The 15354-nt window shown below is 43.7% G+C and overlaps 1 protein-coding gene across 1 annotated transcript in view; it reads left to right on the plus strand.

The window, feature by feature from the left end:
- LOC106570076 (RNA-binding motif, single-stranded-interacting protein 3) overlaps positions 1 to 15354 on the plus strand; it is a 357318-nt gene that overhangs the window by 82664 nt on the left and 259300 nt on the right. The window contains exon 3 of the mRNA XM_082961094.1: positions 6752 to 6946. Coding sequence (XP_082817220.1) covers positions 6752 to 6946 — 195 coding nt within the window. The remainder of the gene's footprint in view (positions 1 to 6751; positions 6947 to 15354) is intronic.

The following is a 15354-nucleotide window of genomic DNA, read 5'->3' on the forward strand; positions in this document are numbered from 1 at the left end:
TATTGGCACACTGCAAAACTGGTACGTTTTTAGTTGTTTAAACCATGGCATTGTTGAATACTCGTTTATGATTAGCTTAAAGGGCAATCTCGAGCGTGCATTATTTCCGTATAACACACAGTATTTTTGCACGGTAGGATTCAATGGACCTGGTTGCCTTGGTTACACTCCTCCAGCATGTCTCCAGCCAGCCACTGTCTCGGATCTTCAAGTGTTTTGACCATGAAAAGAAGCAGGTTAAGAGCGAGAGAGAGAGAAAGTTGGCCCCTTTCAGCCCCCTGCTCCAGATAGAGTTACAGTAGGCCCTAGGGTAAGTTCTCACTCCCAATCCTCTGTAGAGAAAGAGCCCAGAAAGGAGCGTGAACCCATGCAGTCCTCTACCTCGGTTGGTGAGGGAGGAGAGGGGCAATGACCCATGGAACCTGTAGCGTTTCCCTCCCCCCCAGCCTCATGTGGCGAGTTCTGACAGAGGTACTGACAGAAAAATGAGGCGGCATGTTGCAAAGTGACTTGTATAGGGACGGTACGCGATGGAGAGCACCTGGGACAGAGGTGCCCATTTCATGCAACGCAGGTTTCAGGAAGCCATTTATTAGGGGGTGCCAGCTAGGCTGGATCTCTTTCATAAAGAGGCGTGGAGGTTTCCCTGGACAATATCCTAAACCTAATACTATCTGGGATGACTTTTGTGTTGGTTGGAGTCTCTCACCCTGAAACTGCTAATTTCTCCTTGGAACTTTCTGAATGAGGAGCATCATTTTTTATCGGTTTCGAATGAGACCTCAGAAGTGATGTGATGTTTACATCCGTGTAATGGTGGTTTCTATGTCAACGTAAATGTTGGAAAATGCATAAAGTCTCAACTGTACAGGAGACAGCACAATGGAGCCCTTACAAAAAAAGATGGCAGTTTTGAAAGTGCAATAACTGCAGTCGACTGTGGTATTTTGGACGCAGTATTTGCTGGACGCAGTATTTTATTTTGGACGCAGTATTTGCTGCATAGTGCAGTTAGACTGCACTCTGACTGCAATCTTTTTTTCGTTAAGGAGAAAGGGAAGGAACCGTTCTTTGAGGTGTGACCTCTGCTCCTTCGATGGAGATCCAAAGCAAAACAAGGCAGACAGGAAGCTTAGCTAGGGCATCGCTGTCTGGGATCTGACTGTCTTCGGGAAGTCACAGACCCCCCCCCAACAAGCCTCCCAGACACACCGACCTGGAATAAAGATGAAGGCTGGAGACTCAGCTCTCCTTGCAGACCAAATGGACCTAACATCAATACAGCCCCAAGGATATAGGCAGATAACAGGGAACAATAGGGATTTTTTTCTTCTATATACTGTAATTATGTTTGGCATGCATCCTGACATCCCAAGAAAAAAAGAAAGATACTGTTAGATAACTTGTGAAAAAAAGGGTTGTAGCTTCGGGTTATTAGACGCATCTTACGAGAACGTCGATATTGCACAGGGATACCATGCCACTGCAGGATTTCACATTTATTTCTGTTAAATCACCTCAATACAAAAGCAATCGGATATGTCTGTAATTGGCTATAGTTGGTTTTCACACCACTTCAGAAGAGGTTGTTTTCGGTTTGTGCCGGGGATTTCATGGTCCCATATATTTCCTGGAAAGCGAGGAATCGTTTTGTCAGATCGTATTCTTCTGAGGGGGAACCACATGGTGAGATTAACCCAAGAGTTCCGGAGTTTATATTCACATTGAGAGCTGATTACTGTCTTTAGTGGACTCCCACTGCTCTCAAAAGATGTTTGGCACTTTTATAGTACATAGGTCTATCAACTACGTAATATATAAAGGGGCCTTGTTCATGTTACAGGGAGCACAAATGAGCTCTGTATTCCATACATGTCTGTCCTGGGCACCCTTCCTTCCTCACACAGGTTTACTGAGGGGAAGAGGGTGGAAAGGAAGAGAGCAGCCTCACACATTAAAAATGGTATTCTGAGAGACACTGGATGCTTCCCAAATGGCAGCTTATTCCTTATAGTGAACTACTTTTGACCAGAGCTCTATGGGCTAAAGCCCTGAAGGGAATATGGTGCCATTTGGGATACAGTCACTGTGAGATGTGCTTTGGTTCCTTAACTCCTCAATGTATTAATGTAGTAGCAACTCGCTTACTCATTATTGAAGGTGAGGCATTTATCCCCCCTGACTTATGGGACTTGTATTTTTTGTGGAACAAATGGTACAGATAACACCCCCAATATGTTGAATATAAATCACTACGTTGTTCTTCTCCCTCAGACTGAATAAATATCTTGTACCAAGAAGATAACGCACATCCCTCTGTTTGCGGAACGCATTATGATATAAAAGGGGACTTTCTGGAATAAATATGAATCCAAGCTCCTGTTATAGACCTTCTATTGTATTGTTTGAGATGGCATGATATAGCTTAAAGTGGAAGTACAGTGTTTAAAGTTATAGGCTTGAATGGCTTAAGATGGATATGCATTTAAAGAGTCTGGTACCCGATTTGCTGGGGGAAGAAGGGGTGCTGAGGGTGCTGCAGCACACCCTGAAAAATCATTAAGAAAAAAAGTGAATAAAAATAAAATACATTTACTAAAGTAGTGCGCTGGGCCTTTACTAGTGTGAGTGGACTGATATAGACGTCTGTAGCAATATTTTTCTTGATCAAATAACATGGAAAACAAAGTATTAATTTACCATCCTTACAAACCAGTTAATGTAACGTACATTACTGTATTGTACATAAGCTAGGTCATCTAGGTTTGTACATTGAGACATACAGTACCTTTGGAAAGTACTCAGACCCCTTGACGTTTTCCACATTTTGTTACGTTACAGTTTTATTCTAAAATTGATGAAATAATTGTTTTACCTCATCAAACTACACACAATATCCCATATGGACAAAGCAAAAATAGGTTTTTTGAATTTTTTGCTAATTTATTAAAAGGAAAAAAAGAATGAAATATTTTATTTACATAGGTATGGGTCTCGGAGCTCTACGGACAATTCCTTTGACCTCATGGCTTGGTTTTTGCTCTGACATACACTGTCAACTGTGGGACCTTATATAGACAGGTGTGTGCCTTTCCACATCATGTCCAATCAATTGAATTTACTACAGGTGGACTTCAATCAAGTTGTAGGAACATCTCAAGGATGATCAATGGAAACAGGATGCACCTGAGCTCAATTTCAAGTCTCATAGCAAAGGGTCTGAATACTTATGTAAATAAGGTATTTCTGTTATTTATTTATTTATTATAGATTTGCAAACATTTCTAAAAACCTGTTTTCGCTTTGTCATTATTGGGTATTGTGTGTAGATTGCTGAGGATTTTTTTTCATCCATTTTAGAATAAGGCTGTAACGTAACAAAGTGTGGAAAAAGTCAAGGGGTCTGAATACTTTCCGAAGGCACTGTCAATGGTTTGTGATCATGTGATGTGGCTCAGTTGGTAGAGCATGACTCTTGCAATGCTAGGGTTGTGGGTTCGATTCCCATGGGGGACAAGTATGAAAATGTATACACTCACTGCTGTAAGTTTCTCTGGATAAGAGCGTCAACTAAAATGGATAAAGAGTGAGTAGACCATTTCAGTTTTCACATAGAAATAAGTTGCATTTAGGGCCTCCCGAGTGGCGCGGTGGTATAAGGCACTGCATTGCCATTGTAGCTGTGCCACTAGAGATTCTGGGTCAAGTCCAGGCTTAGGCGCGCCCGGGAGACCCATGGGGCAGCGCACAATTGGCCTAGCGTCGTCCGGGTTAGGGGAGGGTTTGGCCGACAGGGATGTCCTTGTACCATCGTGCACTAGCGACTCCTGTGGCGGGCCGGGCGCAGTGCACGCTGACACGGTTGCCAGGTTCACGGTGTTTCCTCTGACACATTGGTGCGGCTGGCTTCCAGGTTAAGTGGGCATTGTGTCAAGAAGCAGTGCGGCTTGGTTGTTTCGGAGGACGCATGGCTCTCGACCTTCGCCTCTCCCGAGTCCGTACGGGAGTTGCAGCGATGAGACAAGACTGTAACTACCAATGGGATACCACAAAATTGGGGAGAAAACAGGGTAAAAAAATAAATAAATGAATATTTCAAGAAACTGGAAAACATATATCAAGCAGTCATGGATCCCCGCGGTACTGCTGCTCATTCCGTTCACCAGCTCCGGAGGTCTACGTCACCGTCCTTCTAGGCGTCACTGAACTGGATCATTACCACCAACCCCGGACTGTCTTGTCTCATTACTCACACCTGGTTCCCATTCCCCCTGATTAGTATGTTTTATATGTGCCTTCTGTTCCCCATTGTTCTCGTCAGTTATTGTTACCATGTTCGTTGGTCCTGTGAGTACCTGTGCTGTTGTATCGGCTTCCATGCTATGTATTATTGTGCACTTGTTTTACGGGTCTCGTCCTCTGTATTATTTAGAGGTTTGCACCTCGTTCTTTTGTTTGGGTGGAGAAAATAAAAACCCATATAACGTATTCCTGCGCTTGTCTCCTATCATTATACAGCGTGACACAAGCAAGTGTTTTTATATTCCACAGATGAACTGTTTTGTACAGATAATTATCAGACTCAAGTTACAAATGCTGGTAAACACTCAAACACATTTAGTAAAATGTATTTCACAAAAGTAGTGCACTGGGTCTTTACTAGTCCCGTATTAGCTGACCGATATAGATGACTTCAGTGCGGCCATAATTTCTTTCTATATCCCCCCGTCAGAAAAAAATCGCAGCACCCTTGTCCCCAAACTATGCCGATTTGTATCAATCTAGAAGTTCTACGTTTACACATCTGAGTGCATGCACATCTGTTCATCCGCAAGTAAAACATCCCCCTCAGAACAGGAAAAGACTTGTGTAACCAGAGCCGATTGGCCCTCATATAAAATTGAGAAATATGCGCAGTGTGTAAGGCTCTGACGAGCTGCTGAAAACCTGTGTCACGAAGCCAGAGTCTGGGGAACAATCACACATTCCAGTCTAGGACTGTCAAGACCCTCAGATCTCCCCTTCGTGTTTTAAGAAACAGCCCCCTTCCCCATATGATGTGGCTGAATATCTCTGTGCCCGTAGGAGCTTCAGCTGCATGTCAATGACTCTGTAGTCTTGTATAACTCATGTGCAGGAAACATATAAAACATATCTCTCCCCACAGTGTTATTGGCCTGCAGAAATACCTCTGAATGGGAAAACTATATGCCTTTTTCTGAAAATCTGCCTGAATGTCCTAATTTATAAGCCCAATGAACATGGTTGCTTAGCTGTAGGCGGCACTTAAACTCTACGAACTGGTGAATACTTCCCTTAAAGTATCGGACATTGCGATGAAGGAATGAAAGCGTTCGTCTGCTCTTAATGCTACTCTTCCGATTATGGCTGTATAATAGCCATGGCTGCTCTGGATACTGCACATTAGTTCTCGCCATTGATGCATACTTCAATGCTATCTCCTGCCCACACGTAGCTAGTATTGACTCATTGACGAACACTCCCTGTACAGTATTTCTATGTGTTTTGATGAAGCCATAAGGGCACTTTATAGACTGACACAGTAGAAATGCATTTATCCTGCTTTCGGTGGGAACCGGCTCCACCTGCCTTTTATTAGCACACACCGTAAACCTGTCGCTTCGGATCCTATTTATTTAGGTGAACTCTGACCTTTTTCCCACCGGTCTCCTCTGCGATCCAGCGCATTAGACTGAAGGGGTTTGGGAACACAGCTGTGTGGCCAGATTGCATCCATCGCTCTATCTAGAGTCTCCCCCCAGTGAGGCGACCCCTGACCCCTGTGAAAATCTAACATACGCATAAACAAGACTGTTAATGTTTGGCCGTGATGTATAGTTGCAATTCATCTGAGGTGGCTTTACTTCGCATGCCTCACAGTTTCACTAAACTAAAATATGGCTCTTCATATTTGGTCCTCATATTTCACAAGCATAATCTGTAGACATGACAGCAGAGTGGAATTTGGATCCAAATGCCTATAGTAAATTGATTGAGTTGTTGGACGTCATCATAATTCACAGATATTGTTCTGTCAGTCTTTTATTTTCTTTATCACTCTTTCCATCTCTAATTTTGTCATTCCATCTCTCTCAGTGTGTAAGTCAAAGACCAGCCTCTGTAGTTCCGAAGTTCTCCTTGCTCCAGTAGTCATAGCAGGCTACAGGCATTCCTCTTAGAGCAGTGTAAGCTTTGCCTGTCAGCAAGATTTACCACAGTGGCTCCTGTGCCCTGCTAATACCCACACATCATGCCAAACGGCCTCACGCTGCCAGACTCTAATCCAAGCATCTTATCAAACCCATCGGCACATTTCTAGCAAGAACACATCTAGACCGTGACTGGTGGCTTTGGAGGGGGGGGGGGGGGTTCTCGACAGCTGCTCAGGAGCGAATGGGTGTGAGAAAAAAATAAAGTGAGAACATTCCAGAATCCCCAGAATGGAGATCTTTCATCAACAGCCTCCCCCGCCCCTTCTGCTAAGGTTTCAGGTAAATGTGTGGGCAACTGGTTGTGAGGGCTTGCATGGAGAGAAAGGCCAACTTGTAGCTCAGTTGCTAGATCATGACGCTTGCAACGCCAGGATCGTGAGTATAGTTCCCACTGGGGCCATTCATATGAAAATGTATGCACGCACAACTGTAACTCCCTTTTGGATAAAAATGTCTGCTAAATGGCATTTATTATATTATTTTTGAGTGATAACATTTGTCCCCCTCTCCTCCTTCAGCCCAGTGCAGCAGTGAGAGGATACCACAGCAGTAAGACGGCCATGAGCCCAGCAGGCTTCAGCTCCCAGTGGACCAGCGGTGTTCAGGAGGCCTGGAGTGGCCATACCGTCTCCTACCCCCGTGCCAGCCTGCACTACCCGGCCCACCACCACCCCACGCATGCCAGCTACAGCTACTGCCTGGGACAGCCTGCAGTGAGTACTCTCACTGCATTCTCCATTGCACTCCCTTTGCTCTCTCATGCCTCCCCTTCTCTCTCTCTCTCTCCACCTCTCCATACTCTCTTCCACCTTCCCTGTCTCTCTCAATCTCCTGGGGCCCTGATTTATAACCGTACATTTGACACTAAATATCTGCATGAGCCATTTCTGAAAAGACTCTTCCTGAGCCGTTTCAAATAAAATAAAATAAAATCGTATTGGTCACATACACATGGTTAGCAGATGTTAATGCGAGTGTAGCGAAATGCTTGTGCTTCTAGTCGACAGTGCAGTAATATCTAACAAGTAATCTAACAAATTCACACGACTACCTTCTACACACAATGTAAGGGGATGGACTAAGAATATGTACACTACCGTTCAATATGTACACTACCCTGCCCTTCTTCTTACCAAAGAGATGTTTGTTTCTGTTGGCGCAATGCGTGAAGAAACCGGGTGGCTATAAGGACTCTAACGTATCCCGAGTGAGCCATGTTTCCCTGAAACAGAGAATGTTACAATCTCTGATGTCTCTCTGGAAGGCAACCCTTGCTCAAATTTTGTCTACATTGGCAAGTATTATACTCCGGACCGGTGAGCGATGTGCCCGTCTACGGATCCTGACCAGAAGACCGCTCCGTCATATGTAATAAACATGTAGTAAACAAATCAAAATACATTTTACATTTTAGATTCTTCAAAGTAGCCACCCTTTGCCTTGATGACAGCTTTGCACACTCGTGGCATTCTCTCAACCAGCTTCATGAGGAATGCTTTTCCAACATTCTTGAAGGAGTTCCCACATATGCTGAGCACTTGTTGGATGCGTTTCCTTCAGTCTGTGGTCCAACTCATCCCAAACCATCTCAATTGGGATGAGATCAGGTGATTGTGGAGGCCAGGTCATCTGATGCGGCACTCCATCACTCTCCTTCTTGGTCAAATAGCCCTTACACAGCCTGGAGGTGTGCGCAAACCAGATGGGATGGCGTATCGCTGCCAAATGCTGTGGGAGCCGTGCTGGTTATGTGTGCCTTGAATTCTAAATAAATCACAGACCGTGTCACCAGCAAAGCACCCCAACACCATCACACCTCCTCCTCCATGCTACACGGTGGGAACCACACATGTGGAGATCATTCGTTTAACTACTCCGCGTCTCACAAAGACACAGCGGTTGAAACCAAAAATCAAATTTGGACTCATCAGACCACAGGACAGATTTCCATCGGTCTAATGTCCATTGCTCGTGTTTCTTGGCCCAAACAAGTCTCTTTTTACTCGCCCTAGCAAAGCTGGTTAAGGTGTTTTCATTTCATCCAGAGCGTTAGTGACTGTAACTGTGCTACTGGCAACAATTTAATTATGCTTTTTTTGCCGACGTTTACCGACACCGGCCATATTCAACGGGTGTTGAGCATTCGTAAATTCATCAGTTATTCTGAGCTCTAGCACAGTCAGACTAGAGAATGCTAGAGAGTAGATAGCCAGAGTGAATTTACGAATGCACCCCTTGTTTGGCCAGCGTTGTGTCAAGTCACTCCGGTTCACACTAACCGTGCCATGTAAACTGATCTGTTGATAGCGCCTGCTAAATTCAGGTCATCAATGTTGTTGAGAAAGTAGCAAAACTTTTCTAGTTCTCATTGGCTAATGTTATATCTTTCAAAAACGGTGCGGTAGAAAGACTATCAACACATACTGAACAGCTCACGTTATAGACAGAAGCATGCTACATGGCAAACCAATCCAAACTCACCTTCCGGCATGTCCAGCCCATCCATTATCTCAGCCAATCATGGCTAGCAGGAAATTTCCTAGCTTTTTCCATGGCTTAACAAACTAGGCTCGTAATTTAACAATTTTATTCGTATTTATGGATGGAATACAAGTTTGTTAAAGGCACATGAAAGTTAATATAATAAGGATCCACGTTTCCAAATAATAAGGAGCCACACTTCTTTCAAAATATATATAATAACTGATCTTGCCTACAAGTAATACAGACTCTATTTTTATGGTGGGAGATAATACAGTTTTAAAATACCTTTATCTACATAAGTACCTTATTTACAGACCCTTTGCTATGAGAATCGAAATTGAGCTTGGGTGCATCCTGTTTCCATTGATCATCCTTGAAATGTTTCTGCAACTTGATTGAAGTCCACCTGTGGTAAATTCAATTGTTTGGACATGATTTGGAAAGGCACACACCTGTCTATATAAGGTCCCACAGTTGACAGTGTATGTCAGAGCAAAAACCAAGCTATGAAGTCGAAGGAATTGTCCGTAGAGCTCCGAGACAGGATTGTGTCGAGGCACAGATCTGGGGAAGGGTACCAAAAAATGGCTGCAGCATTGAAGGTCCCCAAGAACATAGTGGCCTCCATCATTCAACTATAACATTTTCTGACAAGAAAGAACTGCCAAAGGGGGCGGTGTTGCAATATACTGCAGAGATAGCCTGCAGAGTTCTGTCTTACTATCCAGGTCTGTACCCAAACAATTCGAGGTTCTACTATTTTCCAGAATCAAGTCTCTCACCATTGCCGCTTGATATTGACCACCCTCTGCCCCCAGCTGTGCCCTGGACACCATATGTGAACTGATTGCCCCCCCATCTATCTTCAGCACTCGTGCTGCTAGGTGACCTAAACTGGGACATGCTTAACACCCCGGCCATCCTACAATCTAAGCTTGATGCCCTCAATCTCTCACAAATGATCAATGAACCCACCAGGTACAACCCCAAATCCGTAAACACGGGAACCCTCATAGATATCATCCTAACCAACTTGCCCTCCAAATATACCTCTGCTGTTTTCAACCAAGATCTCAGCGATCACTGCCTCATTGGCTGCATCCGTAACGGGTCTGAGGTCAAACGACCACCCCTCATCACTATCAAACGCTCCCTAAAACACTTCAGCGAGCAGGCATTTCTAATCGACCTGGCCCAGGTATCCTGGAAGGATATTGACCTCATCCCGTCAGTAGAGTCATTCTTTAAAAGTGCCTTCCTAACCATATTAAATAAGCATGCCCCTTTCAAAAAATGTAGAACCAGGAACAGATATAGCCCTGGGTTCACTCCAGACCTGACTGCCCTTGACCAGCACAAAAACATCCTGTGGCCTTCTGCATTAGCATCGAATAGCCCCGTGATATGCAACTTTTCAGGGAAGTTAGGAACAAATATACACAGGCAGTTAGGAAAGCTAAGGCTAGCTTTTTCAAGCAGAAATTTGCATCCTATAGCACAAACTCAAAAAAGTTCTGGGACACTGTACAGTCCATGGAGAATAAGAGCACCTCCTCCCAGCTGCCCACTGCACTGAGGCTAGGAAACACTGTCACCACCGATAAACCCACAATAATTGAGAATTTCATTAAGCATTTTTCTACGGCTGGCCAGGCTTTCCACCTGGCTACCCATACCCCGGTCAACAGCCCTGCACTCCCCACAGCAACTCGCCCAAGCCTCCCCCATTTCTCTTTCACCCAAATCCACATAGCTTATGTTCTTAAAGAGCTTAAAATCTGAACCCCTACAAATCAGCCGGGCTAGACAATCTGGACCCTCTCTTTTTAAAATTATCTGCCCGAAATTGTAGCAACTCCAAATACTAGCCTATTCAACCTCTTTCGTATCGTCTGAGATTCCCAAAGATTGGAAAGCTGCCGCGGTCATCCCCCTCTTCAAAGGGGGAGACACTCTAGACCCAAACTGCTACAGACCTATATCTTTCCTACCCTGCCTTTCTAAGTTCTTCGAAAGCAAAGTTAACAAACAGATTACCGATCATTTCGAATCCCACCGTACCTTCTCTGCTATGCAATCGGGTTTCAGAGCTGGTCATGGGTGCACCTCAGCCACGCTCAAGGTCCTAAACGATAAGAGACATTACTGTGCAGCCGTATTCATCGACCTGGCCAAGGCTTTCGACTCTGTCAATCACCACATTCTTATTGGCAGACTCAACAGCCTTGGTTTCTCAAATGATTGCCTCGCCTGGTTCACCAACTACTTCTCTGAAAGAGTTCAGTGTGTCAAATCGGAGGGCCTGTTGTCCGGACTTCTGGCAGTCTCTATAGGGGTGCCACAGGGTTCAATTCTCAGGCCGACTCTCTTCTCTGTATACATCAATGATGTCGCTCTTGCTGCTGGTGATTCTCTGATCCACCTCTACGCAGACGACACCATTCAGTATACTTCTAGCCCTTCTTTGGACACTGTGTTAACAAACCTCCAGATAAGCTTCAATGCCATACAACTCTCCTTCAGTGGCCTCCAACTGCTCTTAAATGCAAGTAAAACTAAATGCATGCTCTTTAACCGATCACTGCCCGCACCTGCCCGCCCGTCCAGCATCACTACTCTGGACGGTTCTGACTTAGAATATGTGGACAACTACAAATACCTAGGTTTCTGGCTAGACTGTAAACTCTCCTTCCAGGCTCACATTAAGCATCTCCAATCCAAAATTAAATCTAGAATCGGCTTCCTATTTCGCAACAAAGCATCCTTCACTCATGCTGCCAAACATACCCTCGTAAAACTGACCATCCTACCGATCCTCGACTTCGGCGATGTCATTTATAAAATAGCCTCCAACACTCTACTCAACAAATTGGATGCAGTCTATCACAGTGCCATCCGTTTTGTCACCAAAGCCCCATATATTACCCACCACTGCGACCTGTGCGCTCTCGTTGGCTGGCCCTCACTTCATACTCGTCGCCAAACCCACTGGCTCCAGGTCATCTACAAGTCTCTGCTAGGTGAAGCCTCGCCTTATCTCAGCTCACTGGTCACCATAGCAGCACCCACCCGTAGCACGCGCTCCAGCAGGTATATCTCACTGGTCACCCCCAAAGCCAATTCTTCCTTTGGCCGCCTTTCCTTCCAGTTCTCTGCTGCCAATGACTGGAACGAACTGCAAAAATCACTGAAGCTGGAGACTCATGTCTCCCTCACTAGCTTCAAGCACCAGCTGTCAGAGCAGCTCACAGATCACTGCACCTGTACATAGCCCATCTGTAAACAGCCCTTCCAACTACCTCATCCCCATACTGTATTTATTTATTTATTTTGCTCCTTTGCACCCCAGTATCTCTACTTCCACATTCATCTTCTGCACATCTTCCATTCCAGTGTTTAATTGCTATATTGTAATTACTTCGCCACCATGGCCTATTTATTGCCTTACCTCCCTTATCTTACCTCATTTGCACTCACTGTATATAGACTTTTCTTTTTTTCTACTGTATTATTGACTGTATGTTTGTCTATTCCATGTGTAACTCTGTTGTTGTATGTGTCGAACTGCTGTGCTTTATCTTGGCCAGGTCGCAGTTGTAAATGAGAACTTGTTCTCAACTAGCCTACCTGGTTAAATAAAGGTGACATAAATAGTGGAAGAGAAGTGAATGGAAGAAGTTTGGAACCACCAAGACTCTTCCTAGAGCTGACCGCCCAGGTCAAATTGAGCAATCGGGGGAGAAGGGCCTTGGTCAAGGAGGTAACCAAGAACCTGATGGTCACTCTGACACAACTCTAAAGTTATTCTGTGGAGATGGGAGAACCTTCCCGAAGGACAACCATCTCTGCAGCACTCCACCATTCAGGTCTTTATGGTAGAGTGTTCAGACGGAAGCCACTCCTCAGTAAAAGTCACATGACAGCCCGCTTGGAATTTGCCAAAAGGCACCTAAACACTCTTAGACCATGAGAAACCAGATTTTTTGTATAAATTTCCAATCATTTCTAAAAACCTGTTTTCACTTTGTCATTATGGGGTATTGTGTGTAGATTGACGAGTAAAAAAAACATATTTTAGGTATTTTAGAATAAAGCTGTAACGTAACAAAGTGGAAAAAGTCAAGGGGTCTAAATACTTTCTGAATGCACTGTATATAGAGACACACACAAATGTAGAGATTTATAAACCTAGCGCACGGCATACATCCACATGTTTCCCGTTATAAATCAGACTTTGCGCACGTGAACGAGCATTATAACTCCGCCTGAAAACACCCATCGGTCTCCTTTTGGAGGTGTTGGCAGAATGTTTTCTTTTGCAGTGACAATTGTTTTAGCCTATCTTTGTCACGTCCTGACCAGCAGAGGGAGTAGTTGTTTAGTATTTTGGTTAGGACGTGGCAGTGGGATGTTTGTTTTGTATGGTGGGGGTTTTGTGTGTGTGTGTGTTAGAGAGGGGTGTTTGATTTATGTGTTCCTGGGTTTTGGGTGTATGTTCTAGGTTAGTTGTTCTAGGTTGTATTTCTGCATGTTGTCTAGTTTAGGTTTTCTATGTTTAGGTTTGGGTGCTGGACTCTCAATTGGAGGCAGGTGTTTCTCGTTGCCTCTGATTGAGAGTCCTATATATGGGTAATTGTTTGGTTTAGTGTTGGTGGGAGATTGTTTCTTGTTTTGCGTGTGTGAGCCTGACAAGACTGTTTGGTTGTTCGTGAGTTCTTCGTTGTTTTGTTATTTTGGTGTTCACTTTATTTTGAAATAAATATCAAGATGAGCATTCACATTCCTGCTGCGTTTTGGTCCTCCATTCCCGACGACAACCGTTACAATCTTACTGTTTCTGAAATACAAAAACAATTACAAATTGCTGTGGACCTGTAAACAGATCGTTTGAATTCAATAATTTTTAGCATTTACTTTTTCCCGAACCTATGCTGCACTGCCCGCAAAATCATATTTTTTTTTTTTAATCACTTACAGTGATAGCCTACACACTTCAATGCAAAAGATCAACTGTCTGTTCACATGTTAAATTCTACTCTGTTATAAGCCACGATCCCTTTCAGATGCATTGAGCAAAAGCTTGAAATTATAATAGCCTATCTAATAGGCCAATTAAATTAGATAGGTGCATGGTAATTTCTTCTATGGCTACTTCGGGAATATGAACTCATCATGGCCAGAAAAGGTGAGAAATGTATTTTGCAATGGTTATGATATATGTTTTATGTTTATACATGATTTATTGTCTACTCGTGAAATGTTACATTAAAGTATTCCGACATAGGCCATAAACGTCAATGGAAAAGGTAAATCGTCTGGTTTACCGTTAAACTGTGTTTCAGATCAGATCACACAGAGCAAAATACTTGAAATAGCTTACATATGAATTACTGTGATGTGGGTCATATTACATGAGAGATGGGAAATGAATGGTTATCTGATTTCACGCTGACATACAGTGTGCAGTTGGCAAAACATCTGGCTAATCCCACCAAAGCAATCAAACATTCTGAAGCCCCCCTCACCTTCCATGCTTCTCCGAGATCCCCTGTATTCACCAACATGGAGAGACCTCCGTGGAGTACTTGCGTGTGAATAGTGAAGGACTGATTGAACATAGTTGGTGATAACCATCTGTCTCCATTTTGTTTCATGTTGCATACCATTCTTTGATGTTAACCTGTGTTGATAAGATTCTGGTTCAATGAACCGTGGATTTAGTTCAGTATTTTAACAGTAACAACACATGCTGCTGCACACTATGGCGGTAGCTGTAGGCACCTCTACCAATGGCGCTGCACTCCCCCTGACCCATACCACTGTAATGTACATTCTATTACGACTACTTCTTCTGTTATTGTTACAACTGCTTTCACAAGTACCAGCACCACAACCACTTTAGTGACTTCAATTGCGTATAAGGAACCAAATGTTTTTGAATTTACTCACACTCAGTTGTATATAGACAGCTTGGTTGTGTGAAACAATGGGGCTAAAAAGACTGGGTTGGCTTAGATTGTTGACAACATGTAAACTACAGTTGAAGTCGGAAGTTTACACACACTTAGGTTAGTCATTAACCACTCCACAAATGTCTTGTTAACAAACTATAGTTTTGGCAAGTTGGTTAGGACAATTTTTCCAACAATTGTTTTCAGACAGATTATTTAAATTATTATTCACTGTATCACAATTCCAGTGGGTCAGAAGTTTACATACACTAAGTTGGCTGTGCCTTTAAACAGTTTGGAAAATTCATGAAAATGATGACATGGCTTTAGAAGCTTCTGATAAGCTAATTGACATCATTTGAGTCAATTGGAGGTGTACCTGTGGATGTATTTCAAGGTCTACCTTCAAACTCAGTGCCTCTTTGCTTGACATCATGGGAAAATCAAAGGAAATCAGCCAAGACCTCCGGAAAAAAAATTGTAGACCTCCACAAGTCTGGTTCATCCTTGGGAGCAAATTTCCAAATGCCTGAAGCTACCAGGTTTATCTGTATAAACACCATGGGACCACGCTGTCGTCATACCACTCAGGAAGAAGACGCGCTCTGTCTCCTAGAGATGAAGTACTTTGGTGTGAGAAGTGCAGATCAATCCCAGAACAACAGCAAAGGACCTTGTGAAGATGC

The sequence above is a fragment of the Salmo salar genome, chromosome 14 (genome assembly GCF_965601325.2).
Source record: "Salmo salar chromosome 14, fSalSal1, whole genome shotgun sequence".
In the NCBI taxonomy this organism is placed as follows: Eukaryota; Metazoa; Chordata; class Actinopteri; order Salmoniformes; family Salmonidae; genus Salmo; species Salmo salar.